Source organism: Phacochoerus africanus, chromosome 6 (genome assembly GCF_016906955.1).
Source record: "Phacochoerus africanus isolate WHEZ1 chromosome 6, ROS_Pafr_v1, whole genome shotgun sequence".
NCBI classification, from domain to species: domain Eukaryota; kingdom Metazoa; phylum Chordata; class Mammalia; order Artiodactyla; family Suidae; genus Phacochoerus; species Phacochoerus africanus.
The window spans coordinates 95,984,519-96,012,066 of NC_062549.1; the positions used below are offsets into that span (position 1 = coordinate 95,984,519).

A 27,548-nucleotide genomic window follows, 5' to 3' on the forward strand; every position below is an offset into this window, starting at 1 on the left:
TCTGTTTGCATTCAGCCCCCTCTAGTCCCCTTCCCTGAAGATGACCAAATTTTTCCTCTAGTCTCTTCCTGCTTCCCTCCCTGTCTCCACCCCTTCCCTTTCCTCCCTCTTTCCCTCCTTTTCTCCCTTTTTAATCCCTCGCCCCTTCGCGTTTGTAGGCTCTGGGCCAATTTAGAACTACTTTTCCCAGCTTGCCCTGCGCCGGGAGGAGCCGGGAGGGAGGAGCAAAGTCCCCAGTTCCCGGAGTCGATAGGACTGCTGGGAAACGGTGTCCGTTTCCTCTCCCGTACTGCGTGACAGGGATTTTGAAAGGGTCACGTAAACAAACTACAACTCCCAGCGGTCCCCGCGCGCAACAGGTCAGGGCTAGGCTGGGGCCGGGTTCGCGGTGCTAGCTGAGGCGGCGGCGGCGGCTACGGCTGGAAGAGCCGGGCCGGGGCCCGCGGCGGAGGCCGTGGCTTGTATTGGGAGGGTGGCGGGGAGGGACTGGGGAGGAAGATGGCGACGTCGGGGGCGAACGGGCCCGGCTCGGCCACGGCCTCAGCTTCCAATCCGCGGAAGTTTAGTGAGAAGATCGCGCTGCAGAAGCAGCGTCAGGCCGAGGAGACGGCGGCCTTCGAGGAGGTGATGATGGACATCGGATCCACCCGGGTAAGGGGCCGCTCCAGGGAGCGGGAGCGGAGCAGAGCAGTTACCGAGCTGGGAGCCGAGAGGCGGGGCGGGGGCGGGAGCCTCAGCGAAGGAGGCGGAACGCGGCAGGGGGCCGCGGGCGCCGCTGTCTGGGAGGTGCGGGTGGAGGGCGGAGGGGCAGGAAGACGGATTTTGCCGGAGGAGATGAAAACAGTAGAGATGTTGGGAGTTTGGGAAAGACTAGTGACTAAGTAAGTGAAGCAGGAGTGGACAGAGAGATGAGATGGTCCCCGCAGCCCGACAAAGGTAGGAGGTGGGTGGTCCTTGTGCATCCCTGATTGAGTCCTCTCGGGGACTCTACTGAAGCACGTCCGATGTTGGATTATGGGGTGGGTGGATGGCCTTCTTGCCCTAATCTTGCTCCTTTAAATTGGTGACCTCCTCTAATCCGGTCTCTCTGCACTCTTGTGCTACTCTCGGTACTTTGCTATCTCCGGGAAAGGGCCTCTTGAGTGGTTTGAACGGCAGCGCTGGGTACAGTGGGGCAGGAAGTCCCCTCCTGCGTCCCGTCCCTTTGCTTCCTTTTTCAAATACTTCTTGTGGTTTCCTGACGTGAATGAAGGTGAGGTCCATTGCTCACAGACTGGTGCGTGGTATTTTGCCCTGGCCGCCTTAGAGGAGAGATAGGGCTTTGAATCTCAAAAGGGGGTAACCAGTTGGCTATAGGTTATGTGGAACCTGATGGTTTGCTGAACTTTCTAGGGAGATGGCTGTTTTGTGGGTCAGTTTTGAGGTGCCTTGGGGGGGGGTCTTCTATGTGTAGGGAACACTGATTCTTGGGAAGTTCCAGAAAGAAGGCATCCTGGCAGAGTTGCCTCTGAAGCCCCTCTGACCTCGGTTTCTTGCTTCCCAGGGCTGGATGTCAGAGAGAGTGAGGGGTGGGAGTTTGCCCAGCTGGTGTGCAGTCCTAATTTAGAGACACATTATTCTCAAAACAGCAGGTGAGGCTATTGCAGTGCTCCCTCATGGCAGGGAGCTAGAAGTTAAGAGGAGATGGATGGTGGAACATACTTAACACATTTCTAAGCTCTTTCTGCTGGTATGATTGCCTTTGATTGAATCTGTCTTTTTTTTTGGCCTTTTCTAGGGCCACACCCATGGCATATGGAGGTTCCCAGGCTAGGGGTCTAATTGGAGCTGTAGCCGCCGGCCTACACCACAGCCGCAGCAACGAGGGATCCAAGCCACATCTGCCACCTACACCACAGCTCACTGGCAACACTGGATCCTTAACTCGCTGAGGATCCACTGAGCGAGGCCAGGGATAGAACCCGCAACCTCATGGTTCCTGGTCGGATTCGTTAACCACTGAGCCATGACGGGAACTCCGAATCTGTCTGTAACTGTGACTCTGGTTGTATTTTTGTATGTGTTTTCCTTGACTGTTAGTCTTTTCTGTGTTTTTTACCCCTTTGGGTCTCTGGAGACCATGTGTCCTAGTTTGTGGCAGTCAGACAGAAACAGGTGGGGAAGCAAATCGTGTGTGTGTGTGTGTGTGTGTGTGTGTGTGTGTGTGTGTGTGTCTGAGAGAGAAACAGCCCCCCTCCCCAGCTGCTCTGAAGATCCCGATCTGTTGTTAACTGCTCCCTTTTAGGAGTTTTTGATGGTGGGGGCAGAGGCAAGAAGGTGGGTGAGAGGCTGACCCCTCCCTGCCCCCCCGCCCGCCGGAGGACTGTGACTCCAGCGAAGGCATGGTGGGATTTTAGGGCTTATATGTACAAAGAAAGGCTTAAAGGCTGGGCCTTCTATCTTTGTGGTGCCTTGGTCTGTCAAAAGGCCCCTTCTACCCATCTTGCCCCTGCTGGGTAACTTCTCTTCTGTGCATAAAAATCTCATAGGAATACATGGCCAGGGCCTGGGAACCCAAGAGTCTAAAGCTAGAGATGCGAGACCTGGGGCTCAGCCTGGTTTCTGGCCAGCTGGGAGGGCCCATTGGAGGCATATATGGCCTTTGGGGCCTGTACTCCTGAGAGGCTGGGGTCGTCACATGTATTACTAACAGGCTCTAAGTGGCCCAGAGGTCAGCATAGTGCCCACTCAACTCACTGGGCTGAGCTCTTGGACCAAAAAGTCAGTTCTGGTGTTGGCCTCTGCACAGTGTCACCCCTGGAAACTCTTAGAATTTATCACTCATCAGCTGCCTTGGGTCTACTCATTTGGCTGGTGGCAGTGGCTAAACCTCAGAAGCGGGTGCTCATCTCTCATAGAGGGATCTGAGATCTGCAGGCAGACTGAAACCAAGCCGGGCTGAGGCTTGTGCTGTCTCCCTCCAGTACCAGACATTGCCCAGAGCGGGGATGAGGCCAAGGAGAGGGCTCAGAGCCAGGCTGGGGTGGGCTACTACTCCTTCTCCCATCCCTGTTCTCTGGGCTCCCCTGCCAGTTCAGGGGCTTTAGGACTAGGTAGAAGACTGCCTCTTGCTTTTGGGCGAGACTTTGCAGGTAGGAGAGCCATCATTCCTTATCTGTTCTAGCTCTGGAGGTGCAGGCTCTGTGTAGCCTTCCCGAGGCTGGGCAAATGGCAGAACCCAGAAGCCTGTGCCTGCCCTCCAGAGTGAGAAGGAAAGAGGCTGGCAGTAATGGCTCTGTGGCATCCACCTGTGGCCCTTCCATTGTCTTCCAATTAGTCCTGGACTCATCTGGAAGGGAAAGCAGAGGTGCCTAATAAGCACCCTTCCCCAGGAGCTAACCCATGTGACTAGCCTGGGGGTTCCTGGCAGCCCCTCAGAGACTCTGTTTAGACTGAAGCCAACTGGGAGAGGCCCTGAGGAGAGTGAAGCCAGGCGTTAGTGCTGGCACTGATGGGGGTGGCCTGTGGAAGAGGCAGGGCACGTTGCTTGCACATGGTCTCAGCAGCCTTCCCCACCAGCCTGGGCTTTGCTTCTGGCAGATCTCTCTCTCTCTCTCTTTTTCTTTTAGAGCTGCACATGCGGCCTATGGAGGTTCCCAGACTAGGGGTTGAATTGGAGCTGCAGCTGCCAGCTTACACCACAGCCACAGCCATGCGGGATCTGAGCCACATCTGTGACCTACACCACAGCTCACGGCAATGCCAGATCCTTAACCCACTGAATGAGGCCGGGGATCGAACCCGCATCCTTATGGATCCTAGTCAGACTTGTTTCTGCTGGGCCACAACAGAAGCTCCCTCTAGCAGATCTCTTATAAGCACCTGCAGTACTAGCATGCCCTGGAGACAAGGATGGCAAGGGTGGCCACAAGAACAGTGCTCAGGACCCTCCCTGACCCCGCCTTTTGTCCTTCGTGTCTCAGTTACAGGCCCAAAAACTGCGGCTGGCGTACACACGGAGCTCTCACTATGGCGGCTCTCTGCCCAACGTGAACCAGATCGGCTGTGGCCTGGCTGAGTTCCAGGTGCGTGGACACCGGCTGCGGGGTGCGCAGACTCTCAGGCAGCTCCCTCTGTTGACGACTCACCTGTCTCTTTCGGCAGAGCCCCCTCCACTCGCCTTTGGATTCATCTCGGAGCACTCGGCACCACGGGCTGGTAGAACGGGTACAGCGAGATCCCCGAAGGATGGTGTCCCCGCTTCGCCGCTACCCCCGCCACATATCCTTCACAGAGGGGCTGGGGAGCTGGGGGCAGTGGGACGGTGTTCCCCGGGAACTCAGGGTAGGAAGGGACTCCCAGTGCTGTCCAGTCCCATCCTGCGGGAGCACTCCGTTACCCGGCCTTCCTGGAAAGTGACACTTGGCCCATGTGCCAGCACTGGCTCCTGTGACAGGGAGGTGCTGCTCTTGAGGCTCTGTCCTCCATCTCTGGCTGGCGCTGACTGTCCCAACTGCAGGTGGCTCTTCGCTGCTAGAGGCAGGGCTCCCCGATGTGTCTCCTGCTAAGGGGGGTTAACATCCCTCCTCCTCCCATTCGTGTTCTTAGCTCTCCATCTCAGAGACCTCACAGCCCTGGCTCCCCCAGGCCCTGCCCAGATATTCGCCTCTACCTTTCCGGTCCCACGAGTTCCTCTTCTATTCGTTGCCCCTATTGTTGTCCCTTGTGGAGCAGGAGAAAGGCGTTTCTTTGTGTCTTTTTTTTTTTTTTTTGCTTTTAGGGCCGCACCTGCAGCATATGGAGGTTCCCAGGCTTGGGGTGGAATCAGAGCTGCAGCCGCTGGCCTACACCACAGCCACAGCAACTCGGGGTCCGGGCCACGTCTGCAACCTACACCGCAGCTCATGGCAACGCCAGAACTTTCACCCACTGGGCGAGGCCAGGGATCGAACCCATATCCTCGTGGATACTCGTTGGGTTCGTAACCGCTGAGCCACGATGGGAACTCCAAAACAGGTGTTCGCTTCTTGAAACACCTCATCTGTTAACTCCATTGTTTCTCTCTCCTTTGGTCTCTCTCCCATCCATCCCCTCCTCCCTTTTTCCCTTGACTGGTGCTCCTCACATCGACAGCTCTCCCTATAGTCCCGCCTACTTATCGCCGCCCCCGGAGTCCAGTTGGCGCAGGTCAGTGTCCAGAGCAGGTGGGCTCTGCTGCCCACTCTCTGACTTGTCTCTGGCGGGAGCTTGGGTTGGTTCCTGCTGGGCTAGGCTCTCAGCAGTACCTCCTCCCATAATGGCAGGGCTGGGAGGGGTGGGGGTGGGGGCAGGAGGTGGGTCAGAGTCCAGTCTTGGCCATGTTGACACGGGTGGCCAAGCCTCCCAGTCCAGCCAGAGCAGGACCAATGGTAGCTGGGGTGTGTGCACTGGGGGGGTGGGGAGGGGAGAATAGCTTGCCCTCTGTCAAGAGTGGGTGCCCGGTGTGGTGTTCTGGTGCTCAGATTTCTGTACCCTTCCCCTGTCTGTCTCATCCCTAATACTCGGACCCCGCACGGTTGCTGGGTTCCAGGAGTCCTATTCAGCCTGTCCTAGCAGATAGAAGTGGAGGATTTCCAGATCTCTGGGGTGTTTGGAGGGAGGGTTCGTGGATCACAGGTATCAGAAGAACCAGAAAGAAAGACGCAGGATCCGGGGTGCCCAGCCCTCTCCGCTTTGGCTGCCCCACGTTTTCCAGCCCCAATGCCTGCCTTCTGGTCCCTTGCTAGCCTCCCTCCTCCTGACTTTGTTTTTCCATCCCAGGACAATGCCCTGGGGCAATTTCCCTGCAGAGAAGGGGCAGTTGTTTCGACTACCATCTGCGCTAAACAGGTGATGTCCCTTGCCTTCTTTAGGTCACATCTCTTCTTATCTGTCGTTTCTGGGGCCCTGCCCCCTCACCCCACCCTGTCCCAGCCCAGCCAGCGTTTCCTTCTCCTGAGCAGGGCACGAGGACCAGGAAGACGGTCCCTGGTGCCAGCTCACCTCTGTTCCCTCCTCAGGACCAGCTCTGACTCCGCCCTTCACACAAGCGTGATGAACCCCAGCCCGCAGGACACTTATCCAGGCCCTCCACCTCCCAGCGTCCTGCCCAGCCGCCGTGGAGGTAGGTGGCCATGTTCCAGGGGAGGGACTAGCCATAAAGCTTTTGTTTGAAGCAGGTAGGCAAGTGGGCACCGCAGCCAACTCCACCGTGTCCTTTGCAGGTTTCCTAGACGGCGAAATGGACTCCAAAGGTATGTGCTCCTCACCACACTCGGTCCGGGGGCTCCTGAATGCCCAAGGACCTCGGGCTGCTGTTGGGGGCTTTGTGCAGAGCGGGCTGGACTCCCTTCTGTCCGCCTCTGCTTCCGGTCCTGGTTACGGGCTTCTTCTCCAGCCCTCTCATCACCAGTCTTTCTCTCTCAAGTACCCGCTATTGAGGAGAACTTGCTAGATGACAAGCATTTGCTGAAACCCTGGGATGCTAAGAAGGTAGGTAGGGCCCACTGTCCCTCTTCTTTTCCGGGAGGCAGGTCTTCAGGGTCCACCCCCGAGCTCCGTCCTCATTTGCCCCCTTCTTCCTTCTCTCCTCAGCTGTCCTCCTCCTCCTCCCGACCTCGGTCCTGTGAAGTCCCTGGAATTAAGTAAGGACCTCTAGGAGGTGGGCTGCAGGGGCGGGGGAGGGAAGCAGAGGGAGCTGTGGGAGGCTGATCGCTGATCTTCCCCGACCACTGCCTCCCCCATTTATGGCCTTTCCTCTCCTTCCCCAGCATCTTTCCATCTCCTGACCAGCCTGCCACTGTGCCTGTCCTCCCACCTGCCATGAACACGGGAGGCTCCCTACCTGACCTCACCAACCTGCACTTCCCCCCACCGCTGCCCACCCCCCTGGACCCAGAGGAGACCGCCTACCCCAGCCTGAGCGGGGGCAACAGCACCTCCAATTTGACCCACACCATGACCCACCTGGGCATCAGCGGGGGCCTGGGCCTAGGCCCGGGCTACGAGGCACCAGGTGAGTGGCTGTCCTGGCTGCGCGGCCACGTAGAGCTGTCTGGCTGGAGGGATGAAGGGTGGGAGGCTTGAGCACCTGGGATTCTCCTGTGACTGCCCACATGAGCCCCTCACCTGTGCCCATCCCCCTGCCCGGTCCCCACCCCTGGCAGTTTTCTGCCAATGAGATCTGGTAGGTGTGGCTTTTCCTCAGAAGAAGATGGAGAGCAGCCCTCAAGTGGGCAGTGCCAACCTGACTGTCAGGGACAGAGTAGGGAGGCCATTGTGTTGCCACCTCCATAGTCTGGTCACAGCTACCCATTCTGGGCAGAACGGGGCCCAGTTCCCATCAGTAATGTTGGCATCTCTGGTTTTTTGTCTGTGCCCACAGGACTTCATTCACCTCTCAGCCACCCATCCTTGCAGTCCTCCCTAAGCAATCCCAACCTCCAGGCTTCCCTGAGCAGCCCGCAGCCCCAGCTCCAGGGCTCCCACAGTCACCCCTCACTGCCTGCCTCCTCCTTAGCCCGCCACACACTGCCCACCGCCTCCCTGGGTCACCCCTCGCTCAGCGCCCCGGCCCTCTCCTCCTCCTCTTCCTCCTCTTCCGCTTCATCTCCGGTGCTGGGTGCCCCTCCTTACCCAGCTTCTACCCCCGGGGCCTCCCCCCGCCACCGCCGTGTGCCCCTCAGCCCCCTGAGTTTGCCCGCGGGCCCAGCCGACGCCAGAAGGTCCCAACAGCAACTGCCCAAACAGTTTTCGCCAACAATGTCACCCACCCTGTCTTCCATCACTCAGGTATGCGTGGCTGCCTTCCCTCCGTGTCTGTCCCCCTCCCCTCCCCTCTCCCTCCTCCGCCCTCCTCCCTGCCCTCCTCTCTGCCCTGCCCTCTCCTCCTCCCTCCCCCTGCTCCTGGGTTGTCCACCCCCCTCCCACTCCTCCCGCCTCTCCTTGCCCCCCCTTTCCATCTTGTCTCTCTGGGCTTGAGAGTGCACCCCCTGCGGTGAAGCTTTCTGATTTCAAATCCGAGCGCCCCCTCTTATTAGCTGTCTCCTCGGACAGTTATTTAACCTCTAGGAGCCTCAGCTTTCTCATCTGTGAAAGAAGGACCTTGTCATCAGACTCAGGGCCAGTCACATCTGTGACGCGCTCGCATCCCGCCCCGCCCAGAGCTACTCTCGTCCTTTCCCTTCTCTCCCTTTTTTGTTTCTGTTCTTCTTTTCTTGTCTGTCTTTTATTTTTTCCCCGCCTATATCCTGTCCCATCCCCTCTCTCATCTCCCCTCGTTCTTTCGTAGATTTTTCTTTTCATTTTTCTTTATTTCTTTATTTCTTTTACTTTATGTTTTCCCTTTTTGGCTGCACCTGAGGCATGCAGAAGTTCTCGGGCCAGGGATCGAACCTGTGCCAGCCACAGCAGCGACCTGAGCCGCTGCAGTGACAACACTGGATCCTTAACCTGCTGTGCCACAGAACTCCACGTATTTTTTTATTTTTATTTTACTTTTTACTTATTTATTTTTGGCCGTGCCCACGGCATGCGGAAGTTCCTGGGCCCGGATCGAACCTGTGCCACAGCAGTGACAACGCCAAATCCTTACCCACTAGGCCACCAGGGAACTCCTTTCATAGAGTCAGAGGCTGTCAGATCATGGAGCTCGGCCCCTTCATTTTACAGATGAGGAGGCTGGGGCCCAGAGGAAGAGTGATTTTCCTAGATTTACACAGCACATTAGGAAGAGTTAAGACCAGAACTAACGATTCTTGGTTTAGGGTTTAGCATTCTCAGCTCTCCCCTCCCTCCCATCCTTCTCTTCTGCTCTCTCTGCCCCCTTCTCCTTTCGCCCTAATGCTCCTCTTCCCCCTCCTCTACCCTTCTTTCCCCTTCTCCTTGATTGTTCTTCCCTGGAATGTATGTTCTATGTTCCATCTTTATGCAGGACCCCTTTTCTGTAGGAGAGACTAATGCCAGGCCAGCAAGGGCTCTTGTGTCTTAGAACCTGCAGTGAGTCTGTGTTCCCTCCTTCCTCTCGCTCTCCCTCTGCCCTCTCCAAGGCTTTAGAATAGCAGTTCTTAAGGTCACTGTTGTGTGGTCGGTCGCTTGTGAGTAGTTGGTTAGCACTCCTAGTTAAAAGTACCAATGTTTAGCAACAGTTGACTCCTGGAGTGGATTCAAAAGTATTCTTACGTTGACCTCACTGAGTCACTTGCATTCTGAGATGCATTTTTTTTTTTGTCTTTTTAGGGCCGCACTTGCGGCATATGGAGGTTCCCAGGCTAGGGGTTGAATCGGAGGCGTAGCCGCCGGCCTACACCACAGCCACAGCAACACAGGATCCGAGCCTTGTCTGTGACCTACACCACAGCTCACAGCAATGCTGGATCCTTAATCCACTGAGCAAGGCCAGGGATCGAACCCGCAACCTCATGGTTCCTAGTCGATTCGTTTCCACTGCGCCACAACGGGAACTCCTGAGATGTATTTTTGGGTGGCACACTCCAGTGATGCCCAGTGTACATGATGGGGTTGGTGTTGAGGCTGGGCGCAGCTCAGCTGGCAGGAAGCCCTGACAAAGAGGTCCTCTTAGGGCTACCCTGAGGGCTAAGCTCCCTGCTTTTTCCTCGCTTCTCTTCAGGGCGTCCCCCTGGACACCAGTAAGCTGCCCACTGACCAGCGGCTGCCTCCATATCCATACAGCCCCCCGAGTTTGGTTCTGCCCACCCAGCCTCCCACCCCAAAGCCTCTACAGCAGCCAGGGCTGCCATCTCAAGCCTGCTCAGTGCAGCCCTCGGGTGGGCAGCCCCCGGGCAGGCAGCTGCACTATGGCATGCTGTACCCACCCGGCTCCAGTGGGCATGGGCAGCAGTCTTACCACCGGCCAATGGGTGACTTCAGCCTGGGGAACGTGAGTACCCGGGGGGCCCTAGCTCAGAAGCGGGGCGGGGAGCTGGAGGTGGGTCCAAAGAGCCTGAGCAGTGTCGCGGGGCCCTCTGAATTGGGAGATCTAGGTGGGGGAGATCCTTCTTCCCTCCCTGCCAGGTATTAGCCTCGCCAGCTTGGGGTTCCTCTCTTCCTGTGTTTGACCCCCACTCCCGCCCCTCTCCCCCAGCTACCTCCGCGCAGCTTGCTCTTTGATGACTACTGCTTTGACCCGTTGTCTTCCTGGCACACGCGTGCTCTGTCCCAGTAGGTACGGTGCCCACACCTACTTGGGGCCCCGTGCTCACTTCTGCTCACTTCTGTTGCTCTGCTTGTGCCCATCTCCCTCTGTCTCTGCTTTTGTTCCTGCGGTGGCGGGGGATGGGGTAGGGGTGTGTGTGAAGATCTCTGGGCCAGGGGGATGTGTCAGCCGGGCTAGGCACAGGCAGGCAGGGGTACCCTCTTCTGAAGGCCTCCTCCTCAAGGCCTGTCTGTGTGTCCGTAGCTGGAGCCATTCAGCATGGAGAACCCATCCACCAGCCTGGCGCTGGATGCCTCTGGCTTTTCCGAAGGGCCTGGATTTTTAGGGGGTGAGGGGCCAGTGAGTGGCCCCCAGGAGCCCCACACCCTCAACCACCAGAACTTAACCCACTGTTCCCGCCATGGCTCAGGGCCCAACATCATCCTCACGGGTAAGAAATGTGGCTGGTAACAGGGGATGGAAGGAGGGCGTGACACATTGGGTGGCGCAGCAGGAGGCCAAGGGGACCTTGGAGGCATTGACAGGGTGTGGGGTCCTCACCTGTCTGTTCTGCCCACACAGGAGAATCCTCCCCAGGTTTCTCTAAGGAGATTGCGGCAGCCCTGGCTGGAGTGCCTGGCTTCGAGGTGTCCACAGCTGGGCTGGAGCTGGGCCTGGGGCTGGAGGAGGAGCTGCGCATGGAGCCACTGGGCCTGGAGGGGCTCAACATGCTGAGCGACCCCTGTGCCCTGCTGCCCGACCCTGCTGTGGAGGACTCGTTCCGCAGTGACCGGCTGCAGTGAGGGCATCTCATCGCCATCCCTCTCCTCGGCCCTGTCCCCCGCCGTCACTGTCCCTTTTCTCCCTTCCTCCTGGCCAGTAGAGACTCCACTCTCTGCCCCCAGATCCTCTTTCTAACGTGAACGAGGGATCCTAAGAATGAGAAGAAGCAAGGGGTGTGTCCAGGTGGCCCCTGAATTCTGCACAAAGGGTGGGCCTAGGGGAGCTCAAGGGAGGGCCTGAAGCACTTGTAACTTTGAACCGTCTGTCTGGAGGTCAGAGCCTGTTGGAAAGCAGGGGGGTAGAGGGGAGCCCCGGAGGCAGGGCTTGTCCGGATGCCTAGGGGTGGGCAGTGCCAGCCCCTCCTCGCCACTCTTCCCCTTGCAATGGAGGAAAGAGCCAGAGTGGATATTATTTTTTATTAAATATATTATATGTTAATAAAAAAATCATATCAAACCCATGGTGTGGTTGGCTACTGTTTGGGATGCAACGGGGATCTAGGAGGTTCTTGGGGCGCAGGCCCTTTTGTCGGTTATGCGGTTTTGCATCTTGTCAATGCCATGTGGTTGGTGGAAAGTGCCCCCCAGCCTCAGAATTTGTACGCAGCATTGGACATGGAGGTCCAGGCTGGGTGTAGGCTCCTGTGGCAGGACGGACGTATGCCCTCTCATGTGACCAGGACCTTGCTGCAGCGGCATCAGAGGACAAGGACTCTGGCCAGACAAGCTACTGCTCTTCAACAGTGAGGCCTGGCAGTGAGTTGGGAGGTGAGGAGGTGACTGCTGGCTGAGCTCTGGGTTCTGGACGTTTCCGGTACAATGACCCCAGCTTTCCCAGGAGGGTAGCTGGTCTCACTGCTAAGGCCCCCAAGGAGAGAGTATTTAAAAACTACCTGCACCAGGTAGGTCTCAGGTCGGCTCCCTCTTCTTTATGGTCCTTTAAGCCTAGAGGACCTGGAAGTTAGGTGTGGTACCAGCCTGTCTCGGACCCCATGCCTCTAGGTCTCAGGGAAGCCCATAAATCCCATTCCTGCCCCTTCACTAGGCACGAATTCACTCCATGCTCTCCACTCTTCTCATTCATTCGCTGAGGCTTGCATGCCAACTTTGTTTTGAGGACGTTGTCTTTTTCTGGCTTGGGTTGGAATCCTTCCCATCTGAGCTTCTGCTCTCCTCTCTTCCCCACATAGCAGTCAGGAGAGTAGGGCCCCTCCTTCGTTGCCCCCATCTCTGCTGCTCTTCCACACCCTGGCTTCTTCTCTTCCCCTTTCCAAAACTTGTCGTTTTCAGAAAAGAGAACTGAGAGATTCTGGCTTAGCCTGGAAGGGAATGTAGGAGGCACTGAACCTGGAAGTAGGGGGAGCCACCTGGGTCTCCAGAAACCAGGCTTTCAGGGCCTTCACCCAGGCAGGCAGACCTCATCTGACTAGGACCAAGGGCGGGACGGGAGCGCGCCCTGGACTTCAAGGGCCGCCCGGGGTCAGTGTCCTGCAGCTACGGCTGGCTGGTGGCAAGTCGCCTGCGTGCAAGGGGCCCTCCCAGCCGCCAGGGGTCGCGCTGCAGGCGGTCGGGCGCTGGGCAGGCGCTGCCAGGGTCACGGCCGCCGACCGGGGAGGGGGGTGGGGGGAGCGGCGGCGCCCGCGGCCCGGGAAGGGGGTGGGGGGAGCGGAGAAAGCGGGGCGCGCGGAGGAGCACCCGGCCCCCAGTGCAGCGGGAGCCGGGAGGACCGGGCAGCTCGAGCGAGCGGCGCGGCAGCACAGTCCCCGCGTGGCGCAGCTCGGCGGGGACCCTGGGAGCGCCCGGATCTCCCTCCACAGCGCCCCGCGCCCCGCCGCCCTCAGCCGCCTCTTCTTCCTTCACTCGCCACTCCAGCGGGAGCGGCGCCCGAGTCGGGTGCGCCATGTCCGGGGCCGGGTAGCCCCGCCGCCCGCCGGCCCGCCAGCCCGCCCTCCGAGCCACTCGCCTGCGGGCCGGCCGGCCGGGGAGTCGCGGGGCAGGCAGGTAGGGGCTGGGCCGGGCGGGGCAGCGGGCGGGGAAGGAAGGGAGGGAGCGCCGGCCGGGCGGGGGCTCTCCCCCAGCTGTTCTCCGGCGCTGCACATCTGGTTCCGGTTCCTCTCTCCTGGGGAAGTGAAAGTGGAGGGGAAGGCACATCCCGGAGTTAGCTAGCTGTGCCCAGGCGCCCTGCACCCCTCCTGCTCCCGCGGGTCCGGAGCCCGAGCACCCCTCCCTTCGGCTCGGGTCACGCGGCGGCCGGCGCTGCTGCCGTCACATCCCCGGCCGCCGGCGCGCCCGCTCCTCTCAACCCTCCTGCTCCCTCCTCAGCTTCCTCCCGCTCAGCGCGCCCTTTGCCCCAACCCAAACTTCCCGTCGCCCGGCTTGTGGGCCTTGGGACCCGGAGCGGCGCTCCCTGCCCCTTGCCTTCCGCAGGGAGAAAGGGTGCCTTCTGCAGGACTCTTCCCTGGCTCGGTGAGGGGAGGCCCGGGTGCGCAGATCCTGCCCATGGGGGCCTGTCGCCCCTCTGCTGGTCCCACCTCATGGTTCCCGCCTGCTACCCGGGCACAGGGCATAGGGCTCCCATTTGCCTGCGGTGGACGAGGCACGGGGCTGTGCCCCAGAGCTAAATCAGGAGTCTGACGCCGACTCCTGGCTTCACCTCGCAGATGTGGAGACTAAATTTAGCTGGGGTTGATGTGCGTGTGTGTGGCCAGAGGCCAGGTTAAGGAGAGCCAGCCTGGCTCCGTGAGATTCCCTTGCATCCCTCTTCTCTGGGAAAAGGTGGGAGGTTAAGTAGGACTGTACATCCTGGATCCAGTCTGAGCCTCCTGCCGTGCTCCCGGTCCTTTAGTCTCAGACTCCAACTTGGCTGGATGCTGTGCTGGCACCTTCCACAGTACCCCCCCCCCCACACACACCCATAGGCTAACTTCCGCTGAGCTGCAGCTTCCCCTCCACTGTTTCAGGAAGTCACCTCCCTTCCCCTCTGAAGCAGCCCCCACGCCTCTGATCCTCTGCTGCAAGCCACCCACCAAGCTCTTTTCCAGCTTCTGCACCTTGGGGCACCCCGGGACCCTTGGGGCTCCTACTCCCTGGGGTTGGGCCATGGAGGCAGGTGAGAAGAGATACTGAAGGCCTGTTGGTGGGCCTGTTTCCGTCTCTGGGCTCCATGGAGGAGGCCTTGGAGCTGGCTGGGACTGTCTGCCACAGATGCTTTGGACTAACTGGGGACACCTGAGGATCCTGGGGGTGGGAGGGCACTGGTTTTTTGGTCAGGTTGGTGGAGCTAGGTTAGGAAAAAGGACGCTTTTGAGTCTGGTGAAAAGACACTTAAAGCTTGGGTCTTATGGGGGGTCTTCACAAAAACCTAGAGGTGGACTCTTTCATGAGGTTCTTAGAATGTTGACTAGTGCTAAGGGCGGAAAACCTTATAAAGACTGTAAAGTTGGCATGATGTCACGGCCAGAATGAATGATGTCATTGCAGGCTGTTACTGAAAAGACTGTGATCTTTGTTATGTTAGGGAGTGGAGAGGGGTGGGGCCTTTAAAAGGGATACAGAAAGTATATGATGTCAGAGCCCAGGATGGCTCTGTGCAGCATAGTGGAGGTTGGGTTCTCTGGGAAGAGGGCTGGTACCACTGAGAGAGAAGGTCCTGGTCTCTTTAAGGAGCTGTGGTGGGCTTCGAGGGCTCGGTGATGTCACAGGCGGGAGCGTTCAGGATTGGTTGGCTACTGGTCCTGCTTTTCCTTGAAAGGACTAGGAAGGGGGGGTGGGAACCCTGATTGCCATGGCAACACCAGCCTTCCTCACTTCGTCTCTCCCCCACTTGACCATTCCAGATGCTGTGAGCGAGGGGGGGGCCATGGCGGAGGAGCGGCCCCCCCGGCTGGTGGATTACTTCGTGATAGCTGGGCTTGCAGGGGATGGAGCACCCATCCCCGAGGAAACATGGGTGCCTGAACCCAGTGGGCCCCTGCGCCCTCCCCGGCCAGCTGAGCCCATCACAGATGTGGCAGTCATCGCCAGGGCCCTGGGCGAGGAGGTGCCCCAGGGCTACACTTGCATCCAGGCTTCCACTGGGGGCCACCCCTTGGAACTCAGTGCTGGCCTCCTGGGTGGAACTCAGCCCGTCATCTGCTACCGCAGGGGCCGTGACAAGCCCCCCCTCGTTGAGCTGGGGTGTGTGCATCTCCCCATGCTGGCACCAGGGGAGGCTGGGAGGAGATCTGGGGAGAAGCAGGGGCATGGGATGAGGGAGGTGCAATGGGAGTCTGAAGAGAGTGGGCTAGAGGCCAGGGAGAAGGGCCTGAAGTTGTGTGTACTTAATCCTCACACAGATTTGGGTTTGTGTACCAGTGCTGCTGCTGGCTAGCCGTGTGACATTAGGCAGGTCACGAGCCCCTCTGGGCCTGTTTCCTCACTTGTAAGTTGGGGAAAATAATACCTCCTCACAGGGTGGTTGAGAAGATGAAACAAGATCACCCACATAAGGGACTCAGCACAGAGTCAATAAATGGTAGCTTTTATTCTTGCTTAGCATTTACTCATGAGCTGGAGACCCATGGAAGGCTGGAGGGGCTGTTACTGACCACGAAGTAGAGCCAAGGGCAGAGGAGGGCCACAGGTTTCGGGGGGGGGGGGGGACAAGAACTCCAGGGCCCCGGTGTCGAGGGTTGATGAGGCTGAGTGGGCAGGACTAGGCAGGCAGATGTAGCAGAACCGGGGTCTTTCTCCTCTGTCTTGAGCTTTTGACATCGCTCCCTGTTCTCTGTGCCAAGGGTGTTGTCCGAGGGGAAGGAACGTCCCAAGCCTGGCTTCCAAGTGCTAGATACGACTCCCTACAGCCACTCAGCCAACCTGGCCCCTCCAGGCCCTGGACACCCCCGCACCTACCTCACTTACCGGCGGGCAGCGGAGGGGGCAGGGCTGCATGCCCTGGGCATCACTGACCTCTGCCTGATACTGCCCAGCAAGGGTGAGGGCACTCCTCATACTTACTACCGATTGCCCCGCAACCTCAACCTTGGCATGGTGAGTGGGGCCCTGGGCCAGGAGCTGAGACCTGCCCCACCTCCGGGCGAGGGTGTGGACCCTGGGCACAAAGGGCATCCTAGGACCAAGGCCTCTAACGGCAGGGGTGGGCCCAGAGGCGCGACTCTGGTCTTGGGGAACCGGACTAGGGGGAGTTCTAAAGACAAAGACCGCTTAGGGGTGGTGGAGAAAATGGACCCCAGAAACCTTTGTCAGCCGTGTGTCTGTTTGTCTCTTGCCGTTTCTGGGGCAGTGGGGCCCGGCAGTGTACCTGTGCTACAAGGTGGGCTTGGCCAAGGCCAACACGCTGGTGTATGAGGCAGGTGAGTAACCCCTGTCCGTCCAACCCCTTGACCTTCCGGGTCCCTCTACCCTGGTGCCTCTTGGCTGGCACCTTCAGTGTCCCCAGAACTCACTTCCCCTTTGCCACTCGGCCCTTCTCTGGGATCCCCTGGTTCCTTCGCCTGGAGTCTGATGAACCCTACTCCTTTTGGGTGCCCCCCACTCTGCCGGGGGTGCAGAGTTGCTGGGCCGCTACCCAGAGGAGGACAATGAGGCGTTCCCGCTGCCCGAGTCAGTGCCTGTCTTCTGCCTGCCCATGGGGGCCACCATCGAGTGCTGGCCGGCCCAGACCAAGTACCCCGTGCCCGTCTTCTCCACCTTCGTGCTCACGGGTGCAGCTGGCGATAAGGTGGGTGTGCGGCATGTGGTAAGGGGACCGGGGCCCGCGGGGCCCGCCTGACTGCCCCTCTGCCCCCGCCAGGTGTACGGCGCCGCCCTGCAGTTCTACGAGGCGTTCCCGAGGGCCAGGCTGTCGGAGCGGCAGGCGCGGGCCCTGGGCCTGCTGAGCGCTGTGGAGCGCGGCCGGGCGCTGGGGGGCCGAGCTGTGCGCAGCCGCCGCGCCATCGCCGTGCTGTCCCGCTGGCCTGCCTTCCCTGCTTTCCGAGCCTTCCTCACCTTCCTCTACCGCTACTCTGTCTCAGGCCCCCACCGCCTGCCCCTGGAAGCGTGAGCACGGCTTCCCCGACGCGGGGAAGGGTCATGAGGGGAGCTCGAGGTGGAAGAGATTAGGCTGGAGGGGGAGGGGGGCAGAGGAGTGGGGGATGGGGCTGCAGTGTGCGGCAGAGACAGTTGGGCCATTGCAAACGTGCCCCTGGCCCAGGGGGTGAGTGGGGCCTCAAATCCAGTCTGCACTTGCTAGCCAAGTCCTGGCCGCGCCCCCTGCACGCGGAGGAAACCTTTTCTGAGTCTCACAAGTGCTGTATGTAACGCGGACTCTGATGGGTGATCCTGATCTCAAGGTGGAGTTTAGGGAGGAACAGGGTCCTTGCGGACCGGAGAAGGAGAGCGAATGTGGCCGTGAAGGAGACTGGGAGGCTGCCTCTGACTGTGTCCCTCTCTTCCCCAGGCACATCTCCCACTTCATTCACAATGTCCCCTTCCCTTCCCCACAGAGACCCCGCATCCTGGTGCAGGTGAGAGCTGAGGCCCGGGCTGGGGCTGGATGGGAGAAGGGGAGTCGGCAGGGGCTAGCCCTCATCATCCTGACCCGTGGCTCTTCTGCCTCCCAGATGTCTCCCTATGACAACCTGCTCCTCTGCCAGCCTGTATCCTCACCCCTGCCCCTCAGGTATGTGCTCACATTGGGGGGGGGGGTGTGTCTTTGATCACCAAGGACGTGGTAGGTGCCAGGCAGGTGGGCACAGCTATTGAGGTCTGTGCAGGCTGGGCCAGGTGGTGTCTGTGCCCAGTGACTAGGGAAAGGCCTCGTGCTGACTCTTTCCCAACCTTGGCATTGCCCACAGTGGTGCCAGCTTCCTGCAGCTGCTGCAAAGCCTGGACCCTGAGCAGGCTATCGTGCTGCTGCTGGCTGTGCTCACAGAGCAAAAACTACTAGTCCACTCGCTGCGGCCAGACCTGCTCACCAGCGTCTGCGAAGCCCTGGTCTCTGTGAGTGCCACCCTGCCCATCTTGCCTTGCCCGGAATGTTCTTTCTGGTGCTCCATCCCTTCTTAGTTTCTCCATACTTTTCCTTCCTTGGGAGGGTTCCTCAGCCTCATCCTTGGGCACAGCCTACGGGACATACAGCTTCCGTCAGGAGCTCTGTGGAGCCCACCTCCCGTGGCTTCTCTCCACGGGCGCTACCCCACCACCAGTGTCCCCTCTCTCCCACTGCTCCAACGCCCTGCTCACTGGTCCTCACTCCCCGATGCTTTAGATGATCTTCCCGCTGCACTGGCAGTGCCCCTACATTCCGCTGTGCCCGCTGGTGCTGGCCGATGTGCTGAGTGCCCCCGTGCCCTTCATTGTGGGTATCCACTCCAGTTATTTCGATCTGCATGACCCGCCCGCTGATGTCATCTGCGTTGATCTGGATACCAACACGCTCTTCCCGTAAGAGAGCTGTTTCTCATCCAGGGGGCCGGTGGGAGAGGGCTGGCCTATGGAGCGCTACCTGCTCAACAGGCGCCTCAGGCCAAAAGGAGAGGAGGCTGACCAGGCGCCCCGTCAGCCTTTCCTCCTTCTGCTTATCTCACAGGAGTGAGGAAAAGAAGCCCCTCTCCCCTCGGACCCTGCCCCGCAGACCCTACAAGGTTCTGTTGGCTACACTGACAAACCTGTACCAGCAGCTGGATCAGAGTGAGCAGTCCGAGTGGGGGGTGGGAGGCTTGAAACTGCCGTTGGCCTTGTGCCTCGTGTGTGTGTGTGTGTGTGTGTGTGTGTGTGTGTGTGTGTGTGTGTGGGCCTGTGGGGGGCTGGACCTTGCCTGAGGAGGTTAGAGGGGTTCGGATTTCACGTGGTGGAAGTGAGAGGAATTCACATTCCAGTTTGAGCAAGAGGGAGGTGCACGTCATATTAATATTCCCTGAATATGTCAGGGAGGTCGAGCTTGTCATGGGAGGGGCTTGACACTGTTCCCTGAAGGTGAGTTTTCGTCGCTATCGGTACCGTGTGAAGAGCAGGGGTGAGGCAAGCCCTCGGGATGCTGGCCCTGACTCTCAGGCTGCCCTGGTCCCTCCCCAGCGTATACTGGACCCGAGGAGGAGGCCTCCCTGGAGTTCCTGCTGACAGACTACGAGGCGGTGTGCGGCCGCCGGGCCCGGCTGGAGCGCGAGGTCCAAGGGGCCTTCCTCCGCTTCATGGCCTGCCTGCTCAAGGGCTACCGGGACTTCCTGCGCCCGCTCACCCAGGCCCCCTCTGAGGGGGCTCGCGATGTTGACAACCTCTTCTTCCTGCAGGGTAAAGGGGGCCTGGCCTTGCTGGAGGAGGGTGTCGCGGGCGGCCTGGCCGGGGGCCGGGCTCCATGAGGAAGCCGGGAGGGAAGGGGAACCATGTGGTTTCTTGTTCCTTCACTCAGCGCACCAGCCCTGAGCCCTGTGCTCTTCTGGGCTTGGAGGGGACAAGGGTACAAAGATGCCCGGCTGTGGCCCTGCCCTCTGGGACGCCCTGGGCCTGATGAGAACACACTGATGCTTGTGCTGAGCCGCCCCCATGGGCAAAACGCTCTTCCCTGGGAGAAGCCCCGGTCTGAGGCCGTAGGTGCCAAGTGACAAAATGGAGGGGTTCCTCGGGAGCGCAGGGCTGGGGAAGCTGAACTGGTCGGGCCTCGTCCTGGTGCAGTGCTGCCAGCGGGGCCGAAGGGAGGATGGCCTCTGTGGGCCTGGATGCCAACTTGGCAGGCAGCCACGACCAGACTTGTGAAGGGGGGGTGGCTGTGGTAGGGACCCCGGTAACCTGCCTCCCTGCCCCATTCTCATCCATCAGGCTTCCTCAAATCCCGGGAACGCTCCAGCCACAAGCTGTACTCCCAGCTGCTGCACACACAGATGTTCTCGCAGTTCATCGAGGAATGCTCTTTCGGCTCTGCTCGGCATGCTGCCCTGGAATTCTTTGACTCTTGTGTTGACAAGGTATCGGGCACTGTCTCTTCTCTTGGTGCCCTTTGCCCCAGCTCTCCTCCTGGCTGTCTCTGTTACCCCTGCGGTAACCACTCTATAGCTTGACGGCACCCCTGAAGTTTGCACAGTGCCTGGCCTCACAGACATACTGTCTTCGCTCTCCTCACTCCGTCCCCAGGCTCTATGTCCGGGGCCTTGGTGGAGCTGGGGCCCACAGCTCCTTCCCCGTGGATGTGCTTTCCTGGGAGATGCCCTCTCCTGCAAGCCCTGGCCCTGCTCTGTGCCCACTGTCTTGACGCTCACTCTCTTACCGTCCCGCTCCAGGTCCACCCAGAGCAGGAGAAGCCTGAGCCGACCCCCTTGGTGGAGCTGGAGGAGCTGTCGGGAAGTGAGCTCACTGTCTTCATCACACCTCCTGAGGAGCCCCCGGCGCCAGAGGGCAGTGAATCTACGCCGCAGTACTGGTGAGAGCCCCTTGTCCCCGCACATGTTCCCGGGCCCCACAGGCTGACTTAGTGCTGACCGCTCCTGGGGGTGCCCCTCTCTGCCCCTCCAGCTACGACGGCTTCCCTGAACTTCGGGCTGAGCTGTTTGAGTCGCCTCGAGAGCAACCTGGGGCGCTGCCCGTGCCGGGGCCGTCCCGAAGCGCCCCCAGCAGTCCTGCCCCCCGCCGTACCAAACAGGTAACCAGCAGGTGGGCCTCACAGAGGCAAATGGCTCAGGCCGAGGGTTGCTGCTTTAGTTTCTTCACCTGTAAAATGGGTATAGTAGTACTTATAAGGTGGCTGGGAGGTTTCAGTATGCCCAGCCCATAAAAAGCCTGGCACGTGAAACACTAGCTGTCGTTACCATTGCCATCAGCCTTGTCTTCATTTTCTGAGAACTCTGGGCATCCAGGGGCTTGCTGCCGCTTCCAGGCCACCTGCCCAAGCTCAAGCTAGGCACCTCTGCTTGGGGATCCAGGGCTGTGTGTGCAGCCTTCCTCCCGTCTCAGCACACAGACCCTTGCTCTGGGAGGGTGCTGCTTCTCCCACACTATTTTAAGACCTGCCCTGCCCTGGCGTCGTTCTCACCCAGATGTGCCCCCCGCCTACCTAGGAGATGAAGGTCGCACAGCGGATGGCGCAGAAGTCAGCGGCTGTGCCTGAGCTGTGGGCCCGGTGCCTGCTGGGCCACTGCTATGGGCTGTGGTTCCTGTGTCTACCTGCCTACGTGCGGTCGGCGCCCTCCCGGGTGAGGGCCCTGCACACGGCCTACCAGGTGCTGCGCCAGATGGAGAGCCGCAAGGTGGTGCTGCCCGACGAGGTGGGTGCCTTGCCTGGCCCCGGGGGGGCTTGTGCAGCCATGGGGGCTGTGAGGGGAAACTTGGTGACCCTGTCATCAAGGGAAGGCAGATGGGGAGCCTGCGCACAAGCCCAGGAGCTGGGCGGGTGCTCCGTCACATTCACCGACTTAATGAGCACGTTGAGGGTGTAGCTTTGGAGACTGCAGGGTGGCAGGGTCGGCAGGAAGGGTAGGTGGCTCTGAGGCGGCCCCAGGAGCCACCGGGGGACCAATGAAGTCTGAGAAGTGGAGGAGGCTGGAGGAGGGTGCTTGCTGAGACTTGAGGGCTGGGGTTGGGAGTGGGTCTGCTCTCATCCGCGCGTCTCCTGGCCCAGGTGTGTTACCGGGTGCTGATGCAGCTCTGCTCGCACTATGGGCAGCCCGTGCTGTCTGTGCGGGTCATGTTGGACATGCGGCGGGCAGGCATCGTGCCCAACACCATCACCTACGGCTACTATAACAAGGTACCTAACCTGGGGTGCGTGGTGGGTCTGCGGCCATGGGTGTGAGTGCAGGGAGGAGGCCTGCTGCTCTCCCCTCTCCTTGGTGATCGGGCGCAGACAATCCAACTAGGTCCTGTGACCACTGACACGCATTGTGCTCCTCTAGTGCCTTAGGCCCTACAGAGGGTTTTCTCATACTTGGCTGCTTTGATTCTTACCCACAACAGCCCTGACAAGGAGGTTGGGCGAGTGCTGCTACCTCCCAGTAATAGTGTGAGCCAACGTGCCAGGCACTGTTCCAAACACGTTGTTCATACAAAATCATTTTCTCTTCACCACAGCCCCGTGAAGTGGAATGATTAGTATCCCCGTCTTACAGATGAGGCAGTGAGGTTGCAGAGGGTTGGTAGCTTGTCTGAGGTCCCAGAGTGAGTAAGTTAGGGAGTTGAGGGTATGCACACAGGCATATCGATGTTTCCTGAAGTCAGGCCCTTGACCATGATGCTAAACTATTTCCCGCTTCTTAGATGAGGAAAGTGATGAGGAAAAGAGTTGATTTCTTCAAAGCTTGTAGTTTATACACAGCAGAATCTGGATTGTCTCCACTGCTTCCGGCTTCCTCTAGAACCCGCCCGGGTGGCTGCTGCCAGCTGTCTCTTCTGGGCTCTTGTTTCTGGCTGAGCCATTGTCAGGACAGTCCTAGGCAGGATGTCTGGAGGGGAAGGTGGTCATGGGGCTCCAGGTCAGGCGGTGGGCAGCAGGCCGGGGCCCAGCGTGTGGAAGGCCATCTCAGTGGCACTGTGCTTGGCAGGCTGTGCTGGAAAGCAAGTGGCCGTCGGGTACACCCGGTGGGCGCCTGCGCTGGGCCAAGCTCCGGAACGTTGTCCTGGGGGCTGCTCAGTTCCGCCAGCCCTTGAGAGAACGGTGGCAGCGGCGGCGGCAGCAGAAGCAGCAGGAGGAGGTGGACACAGCAGCACAAGAGGCAGGCAGCTGCCAGACAGGTGGGTAGGGACTCATGACATGGGTTCCGGGCTGGACCAGCAAGGCTCTGGCAAGGACAGGTGTGAAGAGCTGGGGCTGGCTTAGGGGTTGGCATTGAGTGTTCTGAGAACGGATCGACGACACTTGGCTGGTAACAAAAGAGATGAAGTCCTGCGTGGGAGGAGCCCTGCCAACCCAGGCCCGTGAGGGAATCTGTTTTGGGCTTGGGGCTGGGTCTCCAGCTGGCTGCCTTCCAACATCCCCACCCCGCCATGCCCGTCTTTTACAGAGCCCGATCTGGAGCGCCCCTCCCCTACCCGCCCCCTTCAGCGCCAGACTACCTGGGCTGGGAGAAGCCTGCGGGACCCTGCCTCGCCTAAGGGGCGCCTGGTGAAGAGTGGCAGCCTGGGTAGTGCCCGAGGGGCACAGCCCACTGTGGAGGCTGGCGTGGCCCACAGTGAGTGCCCCTGTCCCACACCCCAGCCCTTAGCCTTGTCAGCTTCCTTAATCACTTGCCAGTGAGAGAGGGGAAGCCTGGAGCCGGATGGAGAGGTGCTGCCTTGCGGCAGGTGCTGTAGAGTCTGAGGGAATCTGGCCTGGAATGCCATCATGAGCGGGGCTCTAGTGCCAGAGTTGGTGCAGCCAGGAATTGTGTTTACTTAGCTCCTGGAAGAGGGGCTGGACTCCATCTCTCTGGTTCTTTTCTATCCTGCAGTGATAGGGGCCTTGGGGGTACTGGAGCCCCGGGCATCACCTGTGCCCTGGCATGATGGAAGTCTCTCAGACCTGAGCCTGACCGGGGAGGAGCCGGCACCTGGAGGCAGCCCAGGGGACTCGGGCTCAGCCCTGAGTACCCAGTCCACTGAAACCTTGGAAGGGTCAAGTGGGCAGGTGCCCAAGGCTGGTGGGCGTCAGGATGAGGCCAGCACCCCCCGACGAGGGCTGGGTGCCCGCCTCCAACAGCTGCTCACTCCTTCCCGCCGCTCCCCTGCCTCTCGTGTCCCTCCGCCTGAGCTGCCCCCGGACCTGCCTCCCCCAGCCCGCCGCAGCCCCATGGACAGCCTTCTGCACCCCCGGGAGCGCCCTGGATCCACTGCGTCTGAGGTAGCCAGTGAGGGGAGGGGCTGGACACCTGAACATCAGGAGGCCTGGGGAGGGGCTGCTAACCAGGCCCTGAGGGGTGGCTGAAGCCAGCATCCTGGGGGATGAGAGGCATGGGGTTGGCTAATCATGCTTTCTCATGTAATGGCAGAGCTCAGCCTCTCTGGGCAGTGAGTGGGACCTCTCAGAATCTTCTCTCAGCAGTGTGAGCCTTCGTCGTTCTTCAGAGCGCCTCAGTGACACCCCTGGATCCTTCCAGCCACCTTCCCTGGAAGTGAGGATAACCCCTCCCACACAGATGTGCTTGAACACCCCCCCACACACACCCGTTCTCTCTGTCAAAGGCAGGGGCTGGGGAGGCCGTGGAGGCTGGGCTGGGTGAGAAGGTGAAAGGGCTGGGGAAGGAGCGTGGGCTCCTGAGCCTGGAGGCCAAAGGGGCTGCCTGCTAAGGTCCTCTCGCCTGCAGATCCTGCTGTCCAGCTGCTCCTTGTGCCGCACCTGTGACTCCCTGGTGTATGATGAGGAGATCATGGCTGGCTGGGCACCTGACGACTCCAACCTCAACACAACCTGCCCCTTCTGCGCCTGCGCCTTCGTGCCCCTGCTCAGTGTCCAGACGCTTGATTCCCGACCCAGGTGCCCCAAGCAGGGCAGGTGCTGGGGGTGGGACCGGGAGGTGGAGGTCCGAGGGCTGACCCCCTCCTGCTCTCTCCCTGCAGTGCCCCCAGCCCCAAGCCTGCCCCCGCTGGTGCCAGTGGCAGCAAAGATGCTCCTGTCCCTGGGGGCCCAGGCCCTGTGCTCAGTGACCGCAGGCTCTGCCTTGCCCTGGATGAGCCCCAGCTCTGCAATGGGCACATGGGGGTAAGGGCTGGGCCAAAGGGGCAGGAGCCATGTGTGTATGTGCTGCTCTGTGGGTGGCCCCAGGGGTGCTGGGGAGAGATGGCTATTGAGGGCAAGGAGGATCCCAGGAGCTGGTGGACATGGGCCTCAGTGGGAAGCATGGCTCTGAGGATGGGGCTGTGGTACATGCCCTCCACTGCCCCCTACCCCCCTTATTCCTGACAGGTTACCTCCCGGCGTGTCGAGGGTGGGGCATGGGCATATCTGAGCCCCCTGGTGCTGCGTAAGGAGCTGGAGTCGCTGGTGGAGAACGAGGGCAGTGAGGTGCTGGCATTGCCTGAGCTGCCTGCTGCGCACCCCATCATCTTCTGGAACCTTCTGTGGTATTTCCAGCGGCTGCGCCTGCCCAGTATTCTGCCATGCCTGGTGCTGGCCTCCTGTGATGGCCCCCCACACCCCCAGGTCAGTGCCCTGAGGTGGTCCCAGGTTCCCCATCTCCCAGCTCTGTCTCAGTCCTTTGTGTCCTTGGTGCTGTAGAGAGAGCCCACGCTTTGGAGTCAATTGCACTGGTTTGACTCCTGGCCGTTTCACTTCACTACGCCAAGCTATAATTTTCTTTCTTTTTTTTTTTGCCTTTTTCGGTTGCCCCGCATATGGAGTTCCTGTTCTAGGGACCAGATCTAAGCCATAGTTTCAGCCTATGCTGCAGGTGCAGCAATGCTGGATCCTTAACCCACTGTGCCAGGCTAGGGATCAAACTCAGCACTCCCACGATGCCGCTTATCCCGTTGCGCCACAGTGGGAATTCCCACAATTTTCCCATTTGTAAAATGACATAAGCACCCCCCTCGCTGGGCTGTTGTTAGGCACCTAGTATAGTGCCTGGTACCCAGACGATGATTCGCTACTGGTCTATTTATTGCACCAGTATTTATTGAGCACCTTTTAGGTTCCAGACAGGGCCTCAGGCACTAGGGGTGTAGCAGATTACAAAACAAAGGCCTTGCTCTTAAGGGGTTTGTGTTCCCATGGGGAATGAGAGTTCTCTTTCCCTCTTCTTTTTGGCTATGTCCTGTAATGTCCCTGTCTCTTGGAACAGCACCTATCCGTTTCCTGTCGCCTGTCTCCCACTCTTTTATCCTGGCTCCCTGCAGGCCCCATCTCCTTGGATAATGCCTGATCCAGCATCTGTGCAGGTGCGGCTGCTGTGGGATGTTCTGACCCCTGACCCCAATAGCTGCCCACCTCTCTATGTGCTCTGGAGGGTCCACAGTGAGTCTGGTATTTGGTCCAGGGTGGGAAGGGGTTGGTCCCATGTTTAGAGGGCTCAATAATCCCGGCTACCTTCTTTTTTTTCACCTAGGCCAGATCCCCCAGCGGGTGGTATGGCCAGGCCCGGTACCCGCATCCCTTAGCCTGGCGTTGCTGGAGTCGGTGCTGCGCCACGTCGGTCTCAACGAAGTGCACAAGGCTATAGGGCTCCTGCTGGAAACTCTAGGACCGCCTCCCACTGGCCTGCACCTACAGAGGTACGGCTCTTCCATCTGAGGGGTCCCTAGTCTGTCCCGGGCTCTGTACCCCCTTTCTTTCACTTATAATAGCCTTTGGCCTTCACTCCAGGGGCATCTACCGTGAGATCTTATTCCTGACAATGGCTGCTCTGGGCAAGGACCACGTGGACATAGGTGAGGGAGCAGGCATGGTGCTGAGGAATTTGGGGACCTGGAGCCAGGTGTGGAGGGTCAGAATCCTAATACACTGACCTACCTCTGCCCTTTTCCCTAGTGGCCTTTGATAAGAAGTACAAGTCCGCCTTCAACAAGCTGGCCAGCAGCATGAGCAAGGAGGAGCTGAGGCAGCGGCGGGCACAAATGCCCACCCCGAAGGCCATTGACTGCCGAAAGTGTTTTGGAGCACCTTTGGAATGCTAGGGACCTTTAAGCTTCCTTCTCCAGCCTGGGGTGAGGAGGTGAGGGAGAAAGGATTCTAGCGATAACCTGCTTCCCTGTTCCTTTCATAGAGTTGGGAATAGGCTGGGAAGCATGCCCAGCTGTAGGCTTTGAGAGGGGGCAGCTGGAAGAGGGACCCACTGTTACCAAAAGTCACAATCCCCCAAACTCCAGCCTGCCCTATATGCTCATGCCGATGTTGGAGGAGGCCTGCGGGGAGCTGGCACATCTCTGTTCCTCCCTGTCCTATACCAGGAACTCCCCTCCAGGGTACCCACTGATCTGCACTGCCCTGGTCATTTTATAAGTTTTTGTTTTAAAAAACAACTGGAAAGACACAGAGCTACTGAGCCTTTGCCCTGAGTGGGAAGGAGGGGTGTCACTCTCCACCAGTGATGGTCCCTCTTCCCTGGAATTGCTGAAGGAGCCCAAGGCTCTCAATGCTTTTCTACCTTAGTGTTTGTATTTTATTTTAAGTTATTTATTCTGGAGCCGCAGCCCCCTTTGCTTATGAGGTTCTTACGGACAGTGAGAAAGACAAGGGAAAGGGGGCGCCACGGTCCTTGAAAGTCAGGAGGTGGGAGCAAGGGGAATCCCGAGCTCCCCTTAGGAAAAACTGGTGTCCCTCTCCAGTCCCGAGCCGCCTTGTCCACTCCACCTTGGGGCATGCCTCACCCACCCAGGGCCCTGACTGTGCAATAAGGATTGTTCCTTGCGAAATTTTGTTGGATGTAAATATAGTAAAAGCTGCTTCTGTCTTTTTTTCTTCTGCCTCCTGTTCCCTGGGTCTGAGGTAGCTGTGGGGGATACCTCTCCTTTCCTCCTGCTGCTCATCCTTCTTTCCGCCTTCCCATCCCTTGCTGCCTTCAGGCACACACTGCTTTCCCCGGCCAGGTCTGATACTGGTCCCTCGGGGCACAGGGAGTTCTCAGAGCAGGAGAGGGGTGAATCCGGTGCTGGCTATGGTGGTGCCAGTCTGTGTGGCACTTCCGGCCCTCCCACACAATCACCCCCTTGTCCCTCATCTGTACCCCATACAAAGGCTCCATTCT

The 27,548-nt window shown here is 59.4% G+C and overlaps 3 protein-coding genes across 10 annotated transcripts; 2 read left to right on the top strand and 1 right to left on the bottom strand.

Annotated features, from left to right (window-relative positions):
- The first annotated feature begins 362 nt into the window (after window positions 1–362).
- CRTC2 (CREB regulated transcription coactivator 2) lies at window positions 363–11,389 on the top strand. Of its 5 annotated transcripts, none has more exons than XM_047784543.1 (14): window positions 363–651; window positions 3,963–4,064; window positions 4,144–4,260; window positions 5,105–5,166; window positions 5,779–5,847; window positions 6,018–6,121; window positions 6,198–6,251; window positions 6,395–6,489; window positions 6,592–6,641; window positions 6,768–7,012; window positions 7,382–7,788; window positions 9,626–9,895; window positions 10,415–10,601; window positions 10,733–11,389. In XM_047784543.1, exons 1-14 carry the CDS (start codon window positions 499–501, stop codon window positions 10,951–10,953), a joined length of 2,136 nt encoding a protein of 711 aa, XP_047640499.1. In that variant the 5' UTR covers window positions 363–498; the 3' UTR covers window positions 10,954–11,389. The 5 variants fall into 5 exon arrangements, with proteins under 5 accessions (XP_047640499.1, XP_047640501.1, XP_047640500.1 ...); XM_047784545.1 differs by having other exon boundaries at window positions 367–651; window positions 6,425–6,489; XM_047784544.1 differs by having other exon boundaries at window positions 368–651; window positions 6,222–6,251.
- LOC125129623 (translation initiation factor IF-2-like) lies at window positions 11,335–13,824 on the bottom strand. The gene is made up of 2 exons (XM_047784551.1): window positions 13,351–13,824; window positions 11,335–13,051 (listed from the first exon to the last, which is right to left on the bottom strand). The coding sequence occupies exons 1-2, from the start codon at window positions 13,497–13,499 to the stop codon at window positions 12,427–12,429; spliced, it is 774 nt and encodes a 257-aa protein (XP_047640507.1). The 5' UTR covers window positions 13,500–13,824; the 3' UTR covers window positions 11,335–12,426.
- On the top strand, window positions 12,799–27,261 carry DENND4B (DENN domain containing 4B). Of its 4 annotated transcripts, none has more exons than XM_047784542.1 (28): window positions 12,799–12,929; window positions 14,769–15,108; window positions 15,708–15,960; window positions 16,214–16,283; window positions 16,482–16,651; window positions 16,724–16,968; window positions 17,369–17,435; window positions 17,532–17,590; window positions 17,766–17,910; window positions 18,179–18,354; window positions 18,500–18,600; window positions 18,985–19,200; window positions 19,726–19,871; window positions 20,184–20,323; window positions 20,416–20,542; window positions 20,958–21,164; window positions 21,518–21,646; window positions 22,437–22,626; window positions 22,896–23,063; window positions 23,322–23,713; window positions 23,859–23,981; window positions 24,174–24,343; window positions 24,427–24,568; window positions 24,773–25,009; window positions 25,702–25,819; window positions 25,911–26,076; window positions 26,168–26,232; window positions 26,333–27,261. In XM_047784542.1, exons 2-28 carry the CDS (start codon window positions 14,792–14,794, stop codon window positions 26,476–26,478), a joined length of 4,485 nt encoding a protein of 1,494 aa, XP_047640498.1. In that variant the 5' UTR covers window positions 12,799–12,929; window positions 14,769–14,791; the 3' UTR covers window positions 26,479–27,261. The 4 variants fall into 4 exon arrangements, with proteins under 4 accessions (XP_047640498.1, XP_047640497.1, XP_047640495.1 ...); XM_047784541.1 differs by having other exon boundaries at window positions 12,805–12,933; XM_047784539.1 differs by lacking the exon at window positions 12,799–12,929 and adding an exon at window positions 13,858–14,041.
- Window positions 27,262–27,548: the final 287 nt, after the last annotated feature.

Coding starts and splice junctions, on each gene's coding strand:
- LOC125129623 (XM_047784551.1), bottom strand. CDS start 13,499: ATGCCCTGTGCCCGGGTAGCAGGCGGGAACCATGAGGTGGGACCAGCA. Junction 13,052..13,350: donor ACCCTTTCTCCCTGCGGAAG/GCAAGGGGCAGG, acceptor TCACTTCCCCAG/GAGAGAGGAACCGGAACCAG.
- DENND4B (XM_047784539.1), top strand. Junction 18,601..18,984: donor GTACCAGCAGCTGGATCAGA/GTGAGCAGTCCG, acceptor GTCCCTCCCCAG/CGTATACTGGACCCGAGGAG. Junction 25,010..25,701: donor ATGGCCCCCCACACCCCCAG/GTCAGTGCCCTG, acceptor GGCTCCCTGCAG/GCCCCATCTCCTTGGATAAT.
- CRTC2 (XM_047784543.1), top strand. CDS start 499: ATGGCGACGTCGGGGGCGAACGGGCCCGGCTCGGCCACGGCCTCAGCT. Junction 6,122..6,197: donor CCTGCCCAGCCGCCGTGGAG/GTAGGTGGCCAT, acceptor TGGGCACCGCAG/CCAACTCCACCGTGTCCTTT. Junction 10,602..10,732: donor GCCCAACATCATCCTCACGG/GTAAGAAATGTG, acceptor CTGCCCACACAG/GAGAATCCTCCCCAGGTTTC.